Raw genomic sequence first — 19,111 nt, 5'->3', positions numbered from 1 at the left:
TGTTCACTACGTGTGCAAAGGACGGTATCCTAGCAACCCTCTGAGAGCAGCAGTTGTCTCTCCTACACGATGGGAATGGCAGCATCTTCTGGCACAGTCACGGGCATCTTGTATACCACACACAACATCTCTGGCCCTTAGAAAACAAGAGATTGGATTGCTTTTACCCTAGGCCACACTGTTTGTCCTGTATGTTCTTAACATGTGCTGCTGACACCTCTATATGGCAAGGCCAACCGCGCCTTGCTTAACATAGTTTCTAACATGTGACAGGTCCAACAAAATATCTGTAATGGTGAAAACTGGATGAAAAAAAATTTCCTCATCTATCCAAATGGAATAGAATGGAAATAGAAAGTGGAATGCTGTGCGCGTGCGTGCGTGTGTGTGTGTACAGGCAGGTATGTGCCATGGCATAGATGTAGAGGTCGGGGACAATTTCAAATGTCAATCCTTCCATTTCATTTCAGACAAGGGCTTTGTTTTAGCTTTTAGCTTTTGAATACAAAAATCAGTTGTCCCACAAGAATCCTGGGAATTCTTCTGTCTCCACCTCCCATCTCCTTGTAAGAGCGTAGACAGACATTTGCCCTACATTTCTGGCTCACTCATGAACTCTGCGAACTGAACTTAAATCCTCGCTCATGCACAGCAAACACTTTGACCCACTGAGTCACTTTCCAGCCTGTCCTTTTCACGTTTTTTTTTTTTTTTTTTAAGAACAAGGCTGAGGAGATGGCTCCGCGTGTAAAGCCTTACCTCCTACACTGCTGGACAGGGTTTGCCGTTCACATCTGCGCACTCCGGGCTAGCTGGCATCCATGCCTGTGGAAACTCTCCTGTCCCTGCTTTCATCTTGCCATAGAAAGGCTGGGATTATAGACACATGCTACTATCCATCCTTCCTTAAAATGTACGCTGGATTTGTTTATCATTTCTAGACATTTCCTGATAGTCTTTGGCATTTCTTGCGTATAATATTATGTCATCTGTAAACGGGGATAACCTAACTCCTTTTCCTGTCTGCGTCCCTTGGTTTTCACTACTTGCCTTACTATTCCAGCCAGTGCTTTGAGCACAGCATTGAGTAGGAATGAGGAGAGTGAGCTGTCTGTCTCATACCTACGTCAGTGTGACTGCTTCAAGCTTTTCTCCGTTAAGATATTGGATGTAGGTTTCTCTAGATAGCTTTTACTATGTTGAGATACACACATCTGTGGTGGCTACATCTGGGGCTTTTATCCTGCAGGCGTGTTGGATTTTGTCAGACTTTCTCTGCATCTATTGAGATGACCATGCAATTTCTTTTTGTCTTTAAGTAAGTCCATTTATGTGGTTTATGATATTTATTGACTTGAATATGTTGACCCATCCTCGTATTTCGGGGATAAATTCAAGATGGTCATGGTGGAAAATCTTTTAGAGGTGTTTCTGCTTGCAAGTGTTTTACTGAGTATTTTTGAGCTTCCATTGATGTTATCATCTTTGGTTGTTTCTTTCACTTGGTTTAGGCATTAGAGTGATATTAGCATAGCGGAAGGATTTCGGAGCAAGAATACCACCAATGGGCATGCTAGCTAAAAAGGGGAAAACTCATGAGGTCTCAACCCATTAATATATCAATCAATGAATTTAAGGGCATGAATTTAAGAGCAAGGAGAGGAATATGGAGAGGTCCGAAGGAGGTAACGGAAGAAGAAAATGATGTAGCCATGAGCTCCAAAAAGAAACGTTAAGTCAAACACTGCTTGGAAAGACTTCCTACGAGAGCTGTATGACTAAATTATCTAAAGAATATTTAAATTTTTATTGTTCCAAAGGTAGATTTCTATCCCCAAGCATGAAAAGTAGTTGTGAAGGGTAGTATGTGTCTGATGAGTATGAAGTCCACTCCATTTTCAGCAGTCAGGAGGTAGCTTTGGGCATGTGTGTCTTTCCACCTCTCCCTTCAGAGTTCTTATGTGGGGTGTCACTTATATAGTACACGAGATAGGAAAGACAGTTTTTCTATAATATATCCAAGAGGCGGAGTTTAGAAATTTCACCCACATAACTTCTTAAAAGCCTACAAACGGAAAAGTAAAATGGTTCTCACAGAATAAAGTTAGTAACAGGGCAGTGACCGATGGCCGGGCCAGATGGGGAGTCTCCCCCACTAACTTACTCCTAAGGATTTACTCTCTCTCCTTTCCTTCTACGACTAACCCAAGTCAAAGCATAGGTATTCAAGTTCCCAGGAACTGCTGATTCATCGACTCTCTCGCCAGTCACTGACAGGAAATCCTACTTAATGAAATGATTCCCATCTTTATTGAGTATTCTTCACACATGGACATTTTGATTGACATATCCAAGTCAGACAACAAAACTCAATTTTAAAACATTTAATTTTAAATTTTAAATATGCCATCCTTTAAGCCGTTACTCTGTTTCTTCCAGCGTGCCTTAACTCCTTACAGTGACAGGCACCTATTCGCTTCAAGATGCCTCCTTTTGGGAAGGAGTCTAAGATAGCATTTAATTCCCATTCTAAAGCGCCATCTTGGTCACCACAATGAGAGGTGAAAAGAACATCAGATATCACACCAGAAAGTCTGTCCAAATCAAGGTAGTGAATCTCCATGCCATGTGCCTAGAGTAAACAGAAATATTTCTAGCCTTACTTTCCTCATTGCCAAAATAAAGATCACATGCTTGCCTTACAGCACTGTTCTCAAAACAAAATTAAATTTAAAAACATGTACATATAATGTGTAAATACTAAAGGTTTATCATCGTCGTCGAACATGTGCAAAGATTGTCCATTGATTATTCAGTGGAAACTTATCAAGCATTGTCACAGAGCAAAGTTTTTACTAAGCAGTAAAGATACAAAGGCCCTAAGGATAGGGCTTTGATTGGAGGAGGGCTGGAGCTCAAAAGGATAAAGTTTGCACCGAGGTGACGTGTGTCAGAGAACTAGAGAGAGTATCCCAGTTGGATCATTGCCCCGTGGAGCATGGGAAGTGAGGGAAAGTGAGGACTCCTGTGTGGACACCAGAAGGAGTTGCTTCATTTCAGATCCAGCATCAAGAAAAGACACCCACATCATTCTTCTGGGGGCGTTCAGTGCACTCCACAGTCCTGGGTCCAGGGCCAGCTCAGAACAGTCTTTCTCTGCCTCAGCACCCCTGATACGTAGTGTGCCTAGTGTGGCATTGTGGGAAGCTGCCTCATGCATCACTGGAATGTTTGCTGGCATCGCTGGTTCCTCCTTACTCAATGCCAGTAGTGCCATCTCCCCGCCCCCAGCCGTGACACTGATAAACGACTTCAAGTGAGAACTATAACCTCGAAGTCATGAGACACCAGTACAGATGCTCGCAGAAGGAATGGAATTCATTTAGATGGTGCCTAGACATATACAGTACCCAGCGAATACGAAGTCCTTTTGGCATATGTTGGCCTATTCCTGAATTTCATCCAGAAGAGATGCTGGATGAAGCCCCCATGTGAGAGGTGACAATAAAATCGTGTCTTTTTTTTTTTTTTTTTAAACAGTGCTTTGTGATCCTGGGCAAGTCACTCAGATTCTCTGAGCCTCAGTTCTTCAAGGGAGACAATGAATTCTGTTCTGTAAGCTCACTGGAAGGATTAAATGAGATAAATATAAAACTTACAGCCATAGGAGTCTTGATATACATCTCGGGAATCATGGGAAAATGGGAATCATGCTGCTGGGCATGACTCAGTAGAAATGCTTACCACATAAGCCTCACAGCATAAGTTCAATCCCCAGAACCCACAGAGAGGTAGAAAGAGAAAACCAACTCCACAATTAGTCAGTCAGTCAGTCTCTCCCCTCTCTCCTGTCTGTCTGTCTGCCTCTCCCCCCACCCCTCTCTCTCTCTCTCATGCACACACACACACACACACACACACACACGTAATTTTTTTTAAACAAAATCTTAACAGAAGGCGCTCCCCATTCCATCCACTAAAATGGGGCAGTATAGCTTTGTAGTACACTGCTTTTGTGATCATGGAAATGTGTAGAACTTACTGCATCAGAAACCAACATACTGGCTATCTAAGTGCTCACAGCAACCAGGCTGCTTAAGAGACCAGAAATGTGAAACTTGCCAAGAACTATACTGACTGGAAGAAATGGTCCCATGAACTTTCAAGACTCAGCTCTGTACACCCCCTGGTCCCGCTGCCTCTGGCACGCTGAGGCTTGGTGGAGGCTGAGGAAAGTGTTTTCTGAATTCCGTTTCCTTTAGTTTCTTGTAGATATAGATTACAAGATCTGGAAATGTCTCCTGAAAATAACGAGAAGGGTCTCCAAGTATCTCCTTCATTCTGAAAGGAAACACAAATAGGTCAGCCTATTGGTCCGTAAGCTCTTCCTCCTTCTCAGAATAAACCCCGGCAGCTTGCTGGACTCTAGCAAGAGCAAGAAGGACTTTGGAATCCGATATAAGATGCCTCTTGACTCTTCAATAGGTGTTTGCAATGCAGTCTTTCTGAATTGGTTTGCTCGTTCATAAAAAATGGTAGCAAAACAGGGAGCAGGGATGACCCTCCCAAGGCCCTACCCCTAGATGAGGACACAGGAAGAGTTAGAAGGGAGAGAGAAGGATGGAAATTATGTAAATACAGTAGCTATGTATGAAATTCTAAAAATAGATATAAACAAGATGGTAACAATGGTAAAATAATACCACAATCCCTTATATACAATCTCTAATAATAAAAAAGAAAACAGTCTGAACTGCAAAGGTGTGTGTGTGTGTGTGTGTGTGTGTGTGTGTGTGTGTGTGTGTGTATGAGTGTGTGGAGGGATGGGGATGTGAGTGTGATATGAGTGTGAGTGTGTGTGTGTGTGAGTGTTTGTGTGTGTGTGTGGAGGGATGGGGATGTATGATATGAGTGTGTATGTGTGTATGAGTGTGTGAGTGTGTGGAGGGATGGGATGTGAGCATGATATGAGTGTGAGTGTGTGTGTGAGTGTGTGTGTATATGTGTATTTGCAGCTAATGTTTTTTGACAGCAAAAGATGATTTAATTAATGTGGGCAACTTTTGTAAGCCTACATTTACATAGCCCTATCTTCTATGCTTATTAACACAGAAAGCTTCTTTTGTTCAACAGAACTCAGCAAAGCTGAAAAGGAGGCCTGTCTGTAATTGACGATAAAACCAGCAGGGTCTTACTGTGCAGTTCTGGCTGGCCTGGAACCTACTGTGTAGACCTGGCTGACTGCTCAGAGATCTGCCTCCCTTTGCCTCCTGATTTGTGGAATTAAAGGCCCCAACTTGCTTTTCTTTATCAAAGTAAGTTTTCTTTTTTCCATACTGACAAACCTAGAAGTGGGTTTTCTAACTGTTCTCAGTCCATGTATAACGCAGGCAGATGAAAGCAGCACTTACTGCCTGTTTTTTTCCTCATTGATGTGTTCTCCTATATTCCGAATAAACTTCAGCAGATCACCTACAGTATCCCGATAACCCTTTCGGGATTTATAGAAACCATTCATGTCAGACATGACACGTTTGTCGATCTAAAAAACAAAACGTTAGTCCAAGATATGATGACAACATAAAACAAATCCTGATGGTATGTTAATAGCAGCAGGCCAAATACAAATTTGAACAAATGCCCTCGACCAACAAGGAGCTAAGCAAGCAGACAGAAACAGATGAAAGGCACAGGATACTCAGAGCGAGGTACACAACCCCACCGTCGTTGTGCTGCATTTGAATGCGTGTTTGTAAGTTACTAACTTCCCTTTTGTCTGTACTTGCCGAGTTTCCTAGGAACCGTGCCTATTAAAAACCTTTCTGGGAGTGTCAACTAGCCTAACCACTATGAAAGTCAGTATTGAGGTTCTTCAAAAATCTAAAACTACACCTACCTTACGAACAGCTACAATTCTGCTGGGTATTTATTTATCAAAAGGACTCTAGGGAAACATATCACAGGGATGTCGTAGAACTGCTCACAGTAGCCAGGGCTTGGAGCCAACCTAGGTGTCTCTCAATAGTGAAATGCTTAAAGAAACTGTGGGGTGTGCACCCAAAGGGATCTTTTCAACCATAAAAAGAACAAAGTTATGCCATTTGCATGAAAACTGATGGAAAGGAAGCTAGTCGCAACAAGCAAATTAAGTCATTCTCATCACAATGGGACTTTTTTGACGGGGACTTGGGGGAAGGGAAAATGTGCAGGGTCAAGGCCATCCTCAGGCAGAACTTGAATGATAGTGTGCTCTGAAGGAGGGAGCAGAGACCCAAAAGAGTCAAGAGGGCTCATCTGGAGAAAAGAGAATTACCTCATTCACTTCCTGGTAGCAACAGGCTGGTGTATAAAATAAGTTAGAAAAGGCAGCACAAACTGTTAGGCACGCTCTTCTTCCTAGACCACAGAAGGTAGGTGTTCCTACCTTAGACGTCCACCGATCAAAGCTTCTGGAAGGCGCGTGTGTCTGAGGCTGCAGTAGCTTGAGAAGTTTACTTTTATTATTTCGTACTTTGATGTCAGATTCATTTCCCACATCCCGAAGCGTTCTATAGCGGCTGAGGACGATAGAACTACCATGGTCATTCTGTATTTTCCAAAAAGGAGAAAACGCGATATGCTTTGATTTTTTAATAAAATGTCTGCATACTGGGAGAGGCCTTCCTGTTGCTTTCCACTTATTCTTCAGTAGTTAAAACCAGAAACCTAGGGGCTGGAGAGATGGCTCAGTGCTTAAGAGCACAGACTGCTCTTCCAGAGGTCCTAAGTTCAATTCCCAGCAACATTTTCATATACATACAATAGATAGATATTAAAAAAAAAAAAACAGAAATCCATAGGTTGTCACCCTGCCCAAGGACACACCTTCAACAATGCTGAGGTGAGAGAAAAGCCTGGGCCTGCTGATTCCTAGCCCTGACAGTAGCCCACACCACTTCTCCCTCTCCACAGAAAAGCCTGCAGCACAGTGGTTCTCCACCTATGGGCTGCAACCCCTCTGGAGTGGAAAGACGCTTTCACAGGGGTCACATATCAAATATCCTGCCAATTAGATATTTACAATGCAATTCCTAACAGTAGCAAATTCAGTAGCAAATTTATGGCATACTGATGAAAATAATTTTATGGAGAGGCTCACCACACCTTAAAGGAACTACACTAAAGGGTCACAGCGTTAGGAAGAGATGAGAACCACTGCTGTAATACACAGCCAAGTCCTACTTACTTCTCCCAAGTCCAAAAGAAAGGATGGCCAAGCAGGTCCATCAGACAGTTCTTTACATTTTCTCCAGGAGAAAACAGGCAATGAACGAGGTCCTTAGTCTCCTCATTTGGAGCGATCGTAAGCAATTCTTCATCATTCTGACCCTTCAGTGTCTCAAAGGGGATCTCACCTTTGTTTACCACATAGAGAACCAGTCGTCCAAGGTCCTGCACAGAAGCCATAAGTCGAGGCAAAATTTCAGTGTGTTACCTCTCTATGTGGGTAAACGTGGACGATTTGAGAGTTAATATTGTCGACTTCGTTGGACAGAGATCTGCTCTATCAAGCCCTTGCTTCCAGCCTGAGCTGAAGTCTCTGAGTCCATAATCTAAACAAACCCTCATTCAGCTTCTCAGTGTGGAAATGGAAGGCACCTGTGGGCTGTATTCCTGTGGTCCCGCGGTGTTATGGCTAACACCCTGAACTCCAAATCTACAGGGGGAGAAAGGCCAAACTCTGTGCACAAAGAGTTCTTCGGGGCAGCATGTGGCCCATGCAGCTTAAGCCTCCTGAAAGATAATCCTGGTCCAGAGTCCATGGGATAGGGGCAGCAGAAGAGTCTACCTGGGTCTGGAATATTCTGACAGAATATAGATAAGTCAGAGAAAGGGAGGATGCTTTAAGCAAAGGGGACAGCCTTGGGACAAGTTAGGAACTGGATACAGTGAGGCGACAGATAATGGAGTCATTCCCAGTCAGATGCAACACAGAGCTAGCTGAGGGAACTAGGTTTCAGTAGGGCAGTAGGAAATAGGCAGTGACCAGCACAAGAGACAGCTATACTAGATACCAAGGGGGTGCGGGGATGGGCGGAAGTAGGGGTGGGGTGGGGACCGAAGTTAGAAGCCACCAAACCCAGAATCAAAGCTATTGCTCGTTGGTTATTATCCAGGATAGGACTGCCCAACTGTTCCTGAACAAGCCTGGAAGCTTCCATGCACGGGACCTAGCTCTGTGTCCTTGCAGAAGCACTTTACAGTCTTGACACTTGTGCTGAGCTCTGCCTCCTCCAAGCCTGAAGGCTGACCTCACCCCTCCCAGGAATTGTCTGGAGCCTCAGTCTCTGGAATTTCTTTGGTGCTCAGTGGGTGAGTTTGAATAGAGTTGGGAGGAAATCTCATTGCTTTATCTTTAGGCAGGAAACTGTTTGCCGAGGGAACCACTGAAGTGTTCAGATATGCCTCCTGGAAGCCTTGGAAGAGGTACCCTCTGTTTAGTTACTTATCCAGCTAGTGGAGGAGGAAGTGCAAAGTTAGAGACCAAGAAAGGGGCCACGGTGAAAGATGACTCCATGCCAGTCTAGTTATTATACCCACTCCTCTGCCCCATGAAAGTTCTCCTGTAGGAGAGACGCATGGAAATGCCACTGTGCGCAAGGGAAGGAGGACAGTGGACAAGGTGGAGGAAGCCGTGGAAAGTCTTTTCTTCCGGGTTAAAATAAGTTCTCTACCCGGCCGCGGGAAGTGAGGTAATGAACAGACCAGGAAGCAGAGAACAGAAAAGGTTAACTAGAGCACAGGAATTACCTCCAAGTCTCTCTGGACCGTCTGTGACTCTCTCATCCACTGGATGCTCTCATCAAAATCTGCCAGCCGGACAGCTTTCTCAGAATCTAAGAGACAGTTTCAGAGGTGCAGGAAAGACAAAAAATTATGGAGTGATTGTCAAATCACTTAAATAAATATGTAACAAGTTATACAATCTATTTATCCTCTCTGAAGATCAATAATTATGCTATTGGCTCATATCCAGCCTCATTTGACCTATTAGGCATCTGTCAAAAGCAGGACACACATTTTAGTTTTCATAGGGCAGACAGTAAGAAAAGATGAGGGTGAAGTTAAGCGCCTCTCGACTCCCACAGCTCCTGGGGCACAACACTGGAAAGGGGCCGGTGGTCATAGTTCAGGTTATATCCTACGGCTCACTAACAGCTAACCAACAGGGTTCTGAGGTCTTAGCCTTGACTTCCGTTCAGTCAGTCCCAAGCTACTTTGCTACTGTACGCTACCATCAAAAGCCAAAGATGTGCTGGTTCTGAGCCTCTCCTCAGCCCCCTTCAGACCCTTCTTCCTTCTTTTTTTTTTTTTTTTTTTCTGGAGCTGGGGACCGAACCCAGGGCCTTGCGCTTCCTAGGCAAGCGCTCTGCCACTGAGCCAAATCCCCAACCCCCCCTTCTTCCTTCTTAAAGAAACTATTGAGTCCCCAGAAAGAGGAATGAGGGAATGATGGAAGTTGGCAATGAGAGGTAAAGGTGCATTGAAGTCAAGGATTTAGCCTACGAGAGGTGACCCCTGCTAATCTCCATGACTACCAGAAATAAATCTGCAATCATTACAAATCGCTTAGTCTGTGATTCTATCCCAGGCACACATACAAGACCGTCACAGGGCCTCACCTATTAAGATGTTTGGCGGTTGCAGGTTCTGATGGGAATATCCATGCATGTGTAGTTTTTGAACACCCTTAAATATAGACAATAGGACACTGAGGGCAAACTTGTCTTCCCCTTTCTCCATAGGTTCCTCTCTGGGCACATTCAGGAACTTTTCCAATGTCGACTCACACAGGGACACACACACATATAAATTGCCCTTGTGCTCCTCGCTTCCATAGAAAGTCAGTAAGTTACTGTGGTCTCCACAGTCCCGCAGACAAGCGACTTCCTTACGTCCACGTGAGCTATTCTCACAGAAGACCTTCACAGCCACCTCTCGATTGTCATAGATCCCTAGGTAGATGCCCCCTTCAGAAGTGCTGGCAATTTTATAGGCATCATTCATGAAGATCTTGAGTTTGCCAATCATGGGTCGAGACACACTGTGGAGTCTTTTCAAGTCCTCCCCCCAGCGTGCACTGTGAGGCAACCAGTCTTTAGCAGGAGGGTTGGTGTCGTGATTAGCTTCATACGAGAGAAGAAGTTTTACTAGACCATGGTCATAATTCCTCTTGGCTATCCAAACAAGATCGCCACACTTGGTATCGGCTCCCTTTTCAAGAAGCAACCGGACGATTTCCTTCAGTTTGAGTTCAACAGCAATTTGCAGCGCCGTCTTGCCCTCGCTATCTCTGTCATTCACCTTTATGCCCTCCTGACTCAGGAGCATCTGCACCAAACCTGTGTGCTTCCTCTCCACTGCTGAGATCAGAGGTGTCTTCTCACCTTCCCCTCTCACATTAATATCAGCGCCATATTGAATCAGAACTGAAGTGATCTCCTCCACATGAATTTCAACATTTTCACAATCGCGGTTCAGCAGAGAACGGATTAAGGCATTTCTGCCCATATTGTCCCGAGCATCGGCTTCTGCCTTCATTTCATCGAGGAGAATTCTCACGACTTCCGGGTGGCCATTCTCCGCAGCGCTCATGAGAGCCGTGGCCCCTCCTTGCTTCAGTCGCCTTCTGTCCTCCGTTGTCTCCCGTCTCAAATTCACATCGGCCCCTTCAGCAAAAAGGAATTTTAGGGCTTCAACGTTACCATACTCAGCAGCTTCCATGAAAGCCGTGAATCCGTGCATGTCACGCTCATTGATGTTTGCACCTCGAGAGAGGAAAATCTGGAGCAGACTCACATCTCCACAGATCCCAGCAATGATGAAGGGGGTGGCCCCATTCTTCTTCCTCCGATGAGGGTCAGCACCATAACGAAGCAGGAGATTCACAATATCTACCCTGCCAGACTGCACCGCGTTGTGCAAAGGTGTCCAGCCCCCAGATTCTTCACAGACATTGGCATCAGCCCCTTGTTCTAACAATTGCTGGACCCTGTCAGCATCTCCCTTGTTAACAGCTTCTATCAACAAATAATCATCTTTGCCAACGGTCTTCTGACCACCTGCTGATGCGGATCCACACTGAGGTGTGCTATGATCCGTGGTCTCCATGATAGTCAATGCCTTTTCCTTGAGCAATGAACACGTGCGTTTCTTGGGGACACAAAGAGAGTCTTGCGGTAGGAATTGGGCTGATATATTCTGTCTTCTGACACCTCATCTGTACATGAATAAAGAGGGGAGCTTTGTCATTTCAGACAGGGGGAAAAAGTTACCTGGCTTGGGATTCAGTTTTACCTCTACGTAGTCTTTCTAAACACGTTTACATGCTTAATTAATAATTTCTTAGACGTATAAAATGTATACCATGTAGACTAGTATGAATCGAGGTAAATTTAAAATGAGGAAACTATTACCCCATGGACCCACCCCCAAAGTGACTGCTACATGTTTAGTACACGTGAACACCAACAAGATCCTACACTTGGCTCCCTATTCACACAGCGACTGGACGATTTCCTTCAGTTTGAGCTGAACAGCAGTTACAGAGCTGTCTGTCTTGCCATCTCCGTCATCCATGTTTATATCATGCCATGTTATATTTAGTACACGGGGACAGCTTTCTTTCCAGGCTGGGGTCAGACTAAGTGACGCACTTACGTGCTTGTTTCAATTTTCTAACCTTCAATATTTTAATATCTGAAATGATATTTCAAGAATTAAAGCAAGTTTGAATGATGTTGGAAATCTAGCTCATTTTTATCTAGTTCTCCTATAATAGTTCTTATAATAGACGTCTTAAAATTTCATGACTAGTCATGAAAACGAACTACTTTTTTCCTCCATATTCTATAAACGTACTTACCGAGTAACTGGCAGCTTCTGGGGGTAGTGGGGAGTGCAAGCTCCTTTAGGAAGACAAGTGGATTTGTTTGACTTTGTCCATCTGGCTTTCTTTGTCCTAGGTGAGACTGGTCACCCCACACTCACTGCTCCTCCTCTCCGGACCCCTGCCTGTTTTTATTGAAGCAGTGTCGGTTGAAAAAAATGTGAAAAGTATGAACTCAGCTTTGAGTTTCTGGGTCTGCAACTTTTGACTGCCACTTCCTGGTTGCACATTCTTAAACCACGGACTCACAATTTTGTTTCCTCAACAGAAGACAACAATAAACAGGACCATTGCAGACGGTGTCCTGGGGAGTGTAGCAAATACTCCCCCCACACCCACTCATCCATGTACCCTACCAGGAGGGTCATTTAGCCCAGGGCCCTCCCTCAGCCCGAGGTTTACCTGTTCATTCATCAGCCTGAACATCTAATTATCTGTGTCTGCTACAAAATGTACAAAACCCCCTCCTTTGAGATCTGCATCTGCGGTATATTCTGAATACCAAGCACCGAAGCGAAGCGTTTTCGTAATGGGTCCTAACTGCCACAGGCTGTAAAGTGGGTTGGTGTATTGTAAGGAGCAGAGGAGGGAAGAAAATCAGGGCATGCTGGGAGGAAAAGCCCAGTGCAGAATGGAGCCCCCCCGCAGCAAACGAGCCTACTTTCACTTTCCGTTTTCTCCTTCCTCATAGCAGAGCTGCCCCAGAAACAGAGGATGCAAATAAACAGTGTAGGAGCCCTCAAGGCACCTTAGGAGGAAAGGCTTTCAAGCAGGCAAGCATGGGGCTGCTGCCCAGTGGCTATCAGTCCCAGCTCCTCAATCCTCCCAGCCACCCCCACCCAGCCAGGATGGGGGGGAGAGAGAGAGAGAGAGAGAGAGAGAGAGAGAGAGAGAGAGAGAGAGAGAGAGGAAGGGTAGGGAAGGGAAGGGAAGGGAAGGGAAGGGAAGGGAAGGGAAGGGGAGGGGAGGGGAGGGGAGGGGAGGGGAGGGAAGAAGGGAAGAGAGATTAGACAAGGAACGACTCCTCAGCCAGCTCTCCCCAGTGTACCTTACCCTCCTCCTCTCAGCAAACATTCCTATGACAGCAACAACCCCTTAAGAACACTCCTTAGAGGAAACATTTCCTTATGGCGGTGTCCCTGAGCCATCAAGGCGGAGCCAAGAAAGGAGTGAGAAAATGAAGAACAGAAAGCATTGAGTGCAGGGTCAGTCCAGGGACAGCCTGAGCAATCTTCTCCTCCTGGAGGAAGACAAGGGCTGTTCCCCTGACCTTGGAGGACAGATTTAGTAGGCATCACTGCCCTCACCTTTCAGGTTATAGGAACCAACTTCACCCATCACTCTGTGTCTTCTCCGTTATCACAAGTCCCCTTGGAAGAAAACAAGGAAATGACCGCATAATCCACTAGCTAGTCATCTTGGCTTAGTGAGGGTTTTACCGCTGTAAACAGACACCATGACCAAGGCAAGTCTTATAAAGGACAGCATTTAATTGAGGCTGCCTTACAGGTTCAGAGGTTCAGTCCATTATCATCAAGGTGGGAGCATGGCAGCATCCAGGGAGGCATGGTGCAGGCAGAGCTGAGAGTTCTACATCTTCCTCTGAAGGCTGCTAGTGGAAGACTGGCTTCCCGGCAACTAGGAGGAGAGTCTTAAAGCCCATGCCCACAGTGACACACCTACTTCAACAAGGCCACACCTCCTAATAGTGCCACTCCCTGAGCCAAGCATGCTCAAGCCATCACTTAGCTAATACATAGCAGGCAGAGAGTCTGTTGCCCGTGATGACTGTTAAGTGCTTGGAATACAGCAGCTTACTACACAAACCCGGAGCTTGTTCCTTGAGGCAGAGGAGGAATATTGTGTGCATGTACATGCAGTGTGTGTCTGGGCAGGCTGATGGAGGTCGAAGACAACTTTGGGTGTCAGTTCTCTGCTTCCGCCTGTACAAACTTCCAGAGTTCAAACTCAGGTTGCCAGGCCTGTCTGGCAAGCATATTTACCTGCTGAGTTCTAGTCCCATTAGTACATTTTACAAAAGTGTATATAATAAGATTTCCAGATATAAAGCAGTCCCTCACAGCCCCTATTCCTATGGGCTTCATAGGTGATGTCTTCTAGTGCCTCGATATATCCTGCTGCTTCTGATGTGTCCTCAGGTGTGTTATTTTGCTACCTGAACAGATAATAGTAACGAGGATTCTGGTGGTGCTGCTGGTGGTGATGGTGGCAATTATGCAAATAACAGAAAACATTTGCATCGCTCATGGGTCTTCAGGAACTGTTCTGAGCACGTCACAAATACCAAGTCAGGGAAGCCAATCCTGCAATAGCTACTGCTTTTCACCCCACATTACAGCTACAGAAACCAGGGGATAAAGTGGGAAAGTAGCTTGCTGTGCTTTGGAAACTGGGCTGTATCAAGAGCCCACCTTTGTTCTGACTGAAGCCATACAGGGAAGAGAAGCAGCCCCATCATGTAGTGAGTCTTATGGTGAAAAACCCACAGGGAAGATGTGGGGCTGGAGAGCCCTGGCGGGTTAGAGTCCTGGAATGGGAGTCCCAGAGACACAGGCAGTCATTAAAGTGTTGGCCCTGTGAGCATGGGGCCTGAATTCAATCTTAGAAACCACTAAAAAGAGAGACTTGGCGGAGGTCTCCTGGCTCTACTTGGTAGGTTCTAAGCCAATGAGAGGTGGTCAGTGCCTAAAGAATGATACTTGAGGTTATCCACTGGCCTACACATACACACACACACCAGAATGGAGACTTTCCATGGGATGATAGGTGGTCTTTGTTCCAAAGACATTTGAGCAAAGTCTGGGGGAAGGCTCAGAAGCACACTACACAGACACCTCAGTAGGAGCTGTGGGTACAAAGGGCCTGAGGCCAAACGGTCCTGGTATAATCGAGGAAGAGCTTACAGACCAGTGAGGGAGAGAAATGGGAAATGGAGGGGGGGGGGGTGCGAGTCATGTAGGACCTTAGGGACCCTTGTAAAGACTTCAGGTTCCATTCTGAGCAAGATGGCCGCCAAACTTGGGAAGTGGGGAGATGTTAAAACTCTGTTTGGTCTTGGGGTGCCTCTGTTCTCAAGTAATAAGCCACAACCAAAGTTAACTCATAACTATGGAAAGTTTATGAATGTACTCTTGTCACAGAGCATTGAGTCTCAGCCAACCGCTGCAACTAAACTTCAGCCAGTTTCAGCCGACTGACTGAGAGGCTAAGCTTTAAGGAAGCAAGCACACCGTCACTATGCGTCATTTCCGAGTTTCTGTCTCTAGACAACAGTCCGAGTTTCCTCTGTTGCTGTGGTAAGGCACTGATTAAAAGCATGTTGGAGAGAAAGGGCTTATTTGATTGCTAGTTATATACTCCAGCATCAAGGGAAGCCAAAGTGGAAATCAAGGCAGGAACTGAATCAGAGACCATAGAGGACAATGTTGACTGACTTCCCCCATAGCCTGTTCAGTTTGGTTTCCTTCTATAGGACCACCTGATCAGAGGTTACACCACCCACATTGGTCATTAATCAAGAAAATGCCCCCACAAACATGTCAACAGGCTGAGGTGATGGGGGCAATTAATTCCCTAGCAGCAGCTGTGTGACCACGGCTCTGAGCTCTAAAACTGTTCTGGTTTTGACTGCCACCTGAGCCACAAACCACTTCCGATTCAGCCGAGGCTTGCTAAATGGAATGCCCAAAGTGTTTCCTTTAACGGAGACTGTTAGAATTAGGTAGACGAGGTGATAAAGACTCCTAGAGCATACTGGCTTTTTGCCTCACCAGAGCAGCTTGTGGGGAAGCCCAGGAAGCTTGCCTGTGATAAACAGTGTAGGAAGTTGCTACAATAGGAAAAACTCCGCCCAGAAACCACTGAGTAGCTTAGAGAAAATCGGAGACTTGATTACCTGAGCCTGACAAGCTTGGGCTATTCAGATGATCTGAGGTGCAACGAAACAAAGATCCGGGAGTGACTCGATGCTGTTTGGAAGCAAGATGAATTCCACACTGGCCACTTTCGCTGTTGTTTTCTAGGAACCAGACTAAACAAAGGGGAGCTAGACGCCTCAGAGGCAGCAGTCACTCAGGCTAGCCAGCAGAGGCGACATTCAGCTCCTTTTGGTCGTGCTTACCAGTTCTCTTGTTTGTGTCTTGTTCCCCGGACCGCGATCACGGGATGGCTCTAATTGCTGCTGTCATCTGCCGGGCTGTTTATGTCCACGGGAAGTAATTCAAACAGCCGCTGAGCCGAGCTTCCAGGGCAATTTTGCTCATGTGTATGTGTGTTCTCTCATATTTAGAGTTGAGCCACAGTTGATACGTTGGAGAAAAGGTTCCGCTTACAAAAGAAGTCGGCTAGTCTGAATGGGTCATTTTGAAAAGCTAAGTACTATTTCCTGCATCTTGGAACTTTCTCCTCAGAGAAGAGTTTTAAACAACCCAGACCAGATCCTGGAGTAGTTGCAGATTTAACCGATTTGTAAGAGGTAAGGCATATATATAATATGTGTGTGTGTAATATATATGTAATATATATATGTAATATATATATATTTCCAAACCCCAATTCTAAAAATTACGTGAGGCCACCTATAATAGAAAATGTGCATATAATAAAATCCTAAAGACAATTAATACAAGAATAACAGACCCAGTGAATAACAGAGGAAGGCAACCATCAGATTCCAATAGAAAACTCAACTCTGTATCAAGGCCAGGACTGGAAGTACAAGTTCTCACCTTGTGAGGAAAACATAGTAATTCTTTAATGGTCACGTCACGTGAGCATGAGAGGAAGGGCAGCTGACACCAGACAGGAACCGTGACTTCCTTTGGACCATCGTGAACCAAAAGACATTGTCCAAGAGAAAGATCTCTTCCAGCAGGAGAAGAGATCAGGCCATTGACAGCCCCTGGGTGGGTTTAAACTTTGAAGAAGGAATAATTTACCAAGGGTAGACAGGTGTGAGTGGGAAGCCAGGACTGGATACACAGGAAGGAAACACAGGGCAAGGCAAATGGGAGGATATCCCCCCTTCCTCCTGAACCACACTTCTCGGTGGTTCAGGAACAGCGGTAGGAAGCCTCAATCCTTTGTTTGACCAAAAAGAGAATCAGACTGTGGGGCTTGACTTCAAGCTCATTTCCAGACCTGCACTTAGTTTATCAAAAACCTCTGGGATCTCGGGTAGAAGGCAATACAGTACGGATGAATTGACAGATCGTTGAGCTTCTCCTGTCTGCAATGTGCGAATGGTCTGGACGAGCTTGCTGGGCAGCCTCGGCTAACCGGCACCTCTTTCCATTTGAGTGGTTCACTTAAACTTTCTGGCATCTATGTTTTTAATGTTATAGAATTCTTACAAGAATTACAGGAGTTAACCTAGGTAAAGTATTTAGAGCAGCGTCTGCCTCAGTCAAGTATCTGCTGTTTTAATGTCACCAGACTGTCTGATACACACTTTTCACACATTTTTCCACCATCACAAAAGCTCTCTGAAGCCAATAACTATTTATAGTCACATTTTATAACACAAAGTGAGAGTCTGAGAAATTGAGAAATCTACTGATTAGCAAGCCGCAGGCATGAGATTAAAGTCAGTCGAGTAGCTCTGAGCGCTACGCCATGCTTTCTGTGAGCTGCCCTGTGGATGGCTAAAAGGAGGACTTTCCCTTATATGGAAGCTTGATACAAAAATCCACACATTCTTGCTTTACTCAAAGTCTAAGGCGGTGTCTGAGCTCGTGACTGTGACGGTTAGTCTCAGCTATCACCTGATCGGATAGGATATTAGCAAAGAGAAAAATGTGCAGCACCTTTTAGCTGCTGCTAAGATCTGCAGGAGGAAGGCTGCAAGCTTTGCCTGCCTGCCTTTGCTCCCTGCAGGTGAGTGCATCTACCCTGTAATACGGTCCCTAAGCCCCTTGCATCTCTCGCCCTTAGGATCAACCACTTAACTTAGGATCCGATACTTAACTTCAGGCTTCTCTGTCTTCTCCTGGACCAATTTCTAGCACTCCACCCACCTTGAATTTGCACCTCATAGTCCCTGGACCTCTGAACAGTCTTTTCCCCTATGAACTAAGTAAATCTTGCCTTAACTCCTATACGCACTGTGTTAGAAACTGTGTTAATAATTCCAATTTGATCAAAATTTTCTATGTTCACCAAAATGAATTAATAAAACAAATTCTAGCCATTATATAGAATTCCACGGGGAAAGACACAGCTTTAGAAACCAATGGAAGTTCGGGCTGGAGAAGGCAGCTCCGCTGTTAAGAATACATATGTTTTGGAGGACCCAAGTGCTCCCAGAACCCACACTGAACCGCTCACACCCATCTTTCATCCCGGCTGCAGGCCCCTGCATTCATAGATAAATAGACTCAGAAAGTTAGACAAACCTAAGACTATATATACTTATGGCCACAGGAGGGCAGCAGAGCGTAAGGGATCGGCTGGCTCTCCTCCGCCCTGGAAAGCACTGTTCTGGCCTAGGTTTGTTTGAAGACTGTTGTGTCCTCCATGACATACTGGCTTAACTGATGCCTGCCCCCTCATCTTACATTTTCTCATCTGGGGTTCTGGAATTCTCCAAGCAGAAGATAAAATATAGAGAAAAACCAGGGACAAAAACATGCATAAAGCAGGAGTCTTTAGTCTGGCAAAAGGAGGTTATGACCCTTTGTAGCATTAAGGAATAGCCATGTTTTTATGTGTGCAAACATCTACAGCAGTGGGAAAACAGGGACACAGGGCCCATGGCTAGCGAGATGGCTCAGCATGTAAAAATGCTTGCTGTCCTAGGAAGCCCAAGGCCCTGGGTTCGGTCCCCAGCTCCGAAAAAAAGAACAAAAAAAAAAAAAAAAAAATGCTTGCTGCCAAGGCTGACCACCTGAGTTCAACCCCCAGAACCGAAAAGGTAGAAGCGGAGAACCAGCTCCTATAAATTGTCCTCTGACCTCTGGCATGCATGCATGCAGAGCAAACACACACACACACACACACACACACACACACACACACACACACACATCACTGTGTTTCTTTGTACCTGGACACTCCTGTCCGTCTTCCATTCTTGGTCATGATCTCTCTACCCAGCTCACACAGACAAACGCCCCACAGTGTAGCAGCTCAGATGGCGCCCCCATCATGAACTTGTGCAGCTGT

At 45.5% G+C, this 19,111-nt stretch overlaps 1 protein-coding gene across 26 annotated transcripts; it reads right to left on the bottom strand.

Moving 5' to 3' along the window:
- Positions 1-2,287: 2,287 nt before the first annotated feature.
- Positions 2,288-16,451, bottom strand: Rnasel (ribonuclease L). 26 transcript variants are annotated; one of them, XM_039090872.2, is made up of 9 exons: positions 15,846-16,451; positions 11,906-12,054; positions 9,663-11,260; positions 8,791-8,876; positions 7,226-7,431; positions 6,425-6,572; positions 5,412-5,542; positions 4,139-4,341; positions 2,288-2,632 (listed from the first exon to the last, which is right to left on the bottom strand). In XM_039090872.2, exons 3-8 carry the CDS (start codon positions 11,149-11,151, stop codon positions 4,170-4,172), a joined length of 2,232 nt encoding a protein of 743 aa, XP_038946800.1. In that variant the 5' UTR covers positions 11,152-11,260; positions 11,906-12,054; positions 15,846-16,451; the 3' UTR covers positions 2,288-2,632; positions 4,139-4,169.
- Between the last annotated feature and the right edge of the window lie 2,660 nt (positions 16,452-19,111).

Source organism: Rattus norvegicus, chromosome 13 (assembly GCF_036323735.1).
Source record: "Rattus norvegicus strain BN/NHsdMcwi chromosome 13, GRCr8, whole genome shotgun sequence".
Taxonomy (NCBI): Eukaryota; Metazoa; Chordata; class Mammalia; order Rodentia; family Muridae; genus Rattus; species Rattus norvegicus.
This window is presented reverse-complemented; position numbering and strand designations above follow the sequence as displayed.